Consider the following 2500-nt stretch of genomic DNA (forward strand, 5'->3'; position numbering starts at 1 on the left):
GGATGGAGGGAAGGAGAGAAGGAGGAGGTAGGAAGAGAGCAGAGGAAGGAGGAAGAGAAGGAGGGTAGAGGACTGAGGGAGGAGGAGCCCGGGTACTTCTGGGTAAACTTGGGGGAGGAGACAGAGAAGAAGGAGGAGTCTTTGGAAGGGGAGGGGGACGAGGTGGTCTCCGGTTTGGAGATGCTCCTCTGAAGGTCCTTGTCAGTTTGGAACCAGGGTTTCTGATGTCCTGCTGATCGGGAGAGGTTCGGCTTGTCAGGGTCAGATTTGATCTTTATGATCTGATGTTTCTCTTCTTCTCTTCTTCCCTCCTGGTTGTTTCTTTCAGACAGTTTGGAGTCGCTCGACTTCCATAGAAATGTAACTTTACTTTGAGGATCGAGGTCCTGGAATAAAAAGACAGAAGAGAAGAAGGGATGACACCCTGACCCTCATCAGGAACCTGGATGTTGGTTATGATGGTTGATGTTAGGGTGGGTCATCTCAGGTGTTACCTTGGTGGGAAGGTGGAAGCTGGAGTTTGGAAAGTGGAACGGCAGGAGCAGAGAGAGTCTGTCTGGAACGTTCTGGTGGTCAGTCTGGTTGTTTTTCTTGAAGTGACAGACGTCTGCTCCTGAACCTGAAGACCCTCTTCTGTTCTTCTCTCCTGCAGGTCCAGCGTCTCGTCCAATGAAGGTGCCGATGTTCACCCGGCCGCTCTTTGGGACGGGCTTGGGCTCACTGTTAGAGAAGTTGGTTGCAGGTTCCAGGAAGTGAAGGGTCATTAACTCGACGATGGGGCGGGTCTCACCAAAGCGAAGGAACTGTCTGAGGATCAGCAGCTCCTCCTCCTGAGTCACCATCAACCAGTGGTCCAACACCTTCCCAACGGGGAACTGAGCGGAAACAAATCAAATGTTAACAAAGAGAAGTGACATCACACGAGATCAGCTGGTCCCCTCTGATCGTATCTTTAAGTTACTTATAGAAACATGCTGCTCTGCTGTCGGTCTAACAGAGCCGGGTCAGATGATCCACAATCTGGTCTTTCTCTTAAACATAAATAAATAGATGCTGGTAACAGGAAAAGGTTTTTATTCAGCGTTGGTTCTTTTCACATCAAGCTGAAGGTTCTTTGTCTTTCTGACTTTGTCTTTTATTTGAGTCCACGTTGTGTGCCCGCATGCTGGTGCATGAACTGTACCGGGCCGAAGCGGGCCAGGACCGAGGAAGTGTACGGAGCACTCACACTATTCATACAAACAAACAAACAAACAAACACACCTCCAACCCCTCTCCACACACGTTTGCACAAAGGAGTTATCAATTAGAACGCATCATAATCATCCTCAGCTCGACACAGAATGAGCGCGATCTAAAAACTCTTACTAACATCCAAATAATCAGTGAGTATGTTCTTCTTCTTCTCTCTAGTTCAGGACTAAAACAGCTTTTTTACAAACTGGACTTTAGGGGTGAAGTGTGTTTAGGCACGGTGAGGATTGCCTCGTGTGAGGGCGCCCTGAATGTTTACCTGCAGCATGTATCCTCTAACGTAATCCCCCAGACTCCAGCCCAGTGTGTGCAGGATGTGCTCCACCTGAAACACACACAAAGATCTTTACATCCAAACATGACTGAAGTAAACATCTTAAAATCACAACAGGTCAGATGATCAGATGTACCTGCTCTGGAGTCAGCACGCTATAGAGGCGGTCCAGAAGAATCTTTAAGCGAACAGGGACGGCCTGAGCTCCATATAAGACCAGGGAGCTCAGGTCCAACACCAGCCCAGGAAGAGCCACCTCCACTGGGCCACAGCTGGAGGGTGGCCGGGTCTGATGCTGGAGCTTCTGACAGGCTGAGGAGAGAAAAGACCACGATGAACAGAATCGTACATTTACACTTCTTCACACTTCTTCTCTGAAAAGTTACGTTTCTGTTCTTTTTCAAATGGTGGAGACAAAGTCGTCTGAATGTGGACGACCACTGACAGAGACTGTGATGATCGTTACTACAGATAATCAAATCTAAATTAAACAGAAATCTTATTAAACAACATAATTCATTAAATTCCATTCATCCGTTTCCTCCGTCTGATCTTAACCCAGACTTCCCTCTCCACAGAAACGTTTTTCAGCTCCTCCTCCTGGAGGATTCTGAGGCGTTCCCAGACAGGACAGGATTTATAATCCCTCCAGAAAACCTCTAAAGGGAGTCCAGTAGGATCCTGATCAGATCCCTGAACCATCTCAACTGACTCCTTTAGATGTGAAGGAGTAGCGGCTCTACTTCGAGCTCCTCCCCCTGAATGTCTAAGCCCCTCCCATAAATGTCTAAGCCCCTCCTCTGGAATGGCTAAGCCCATCCCCCTAGATGTATAAGCTCCTCCTTCTGAATATATAAACTCCTCCCCTGAATGTATAAGCTCCTCCTCTGGAATGCATAAGGCCCTCCCCCTGAATGTATAAGCCCCCCCCCCGAATGTCTAAGCTCCTCCCCCTCTCTCTAAGGCTGAGCC

The 2500-nt window shown here is 48.4% G+C and overlaps 1 protein-coding gene across 1 annotated transcript in view; it reads right to left on the reverse strand.

Annotated features, from left to right (window-relative positions):
• Positions 1-2500, reverse strand: part of LOC109976261 (zinc finger protein basonuclin-2) — a 9176-nt gene that overhangs the window by 1819 nt on the left and 4857 nt on the right. The window contains exons 4-7 of the mRNA XM_065950284.1: positions 1665-1840; positions 1514-1579; positions 495-875; positions 1-386 (exon numbers count right to left, since the gene is read on the reverse strand). The exon at positions 1-386 is cut by the window's left edge and continues 101 nt beyond it. Of these exons, the coding sequence (XP_065806356.1) occupies positions 1-386; positions 495-875; positions 1514-1579; positions 1665-1840 (1009 nt within the window). The remainder of the gene's footprint in view (positions 387-494; positions 876-1513; positions 1580-1664; positions 1841-2500) is intronic.

The sequence above is a fragment of the Labrus bergylta genome, chromosome 22 (genome assembly GCF_963930695.1).
Source record: "Labrus bergylta chromosome 22, fLabBer1.1, whole genome shotgun sequence".
Taxonomy (NCBI): domain Eukaryota; kingdom Metazoa; phylum Chordata; class Actinopteri; order Labriformes; family Labridae; genus Labrus; species Labrus bergylta.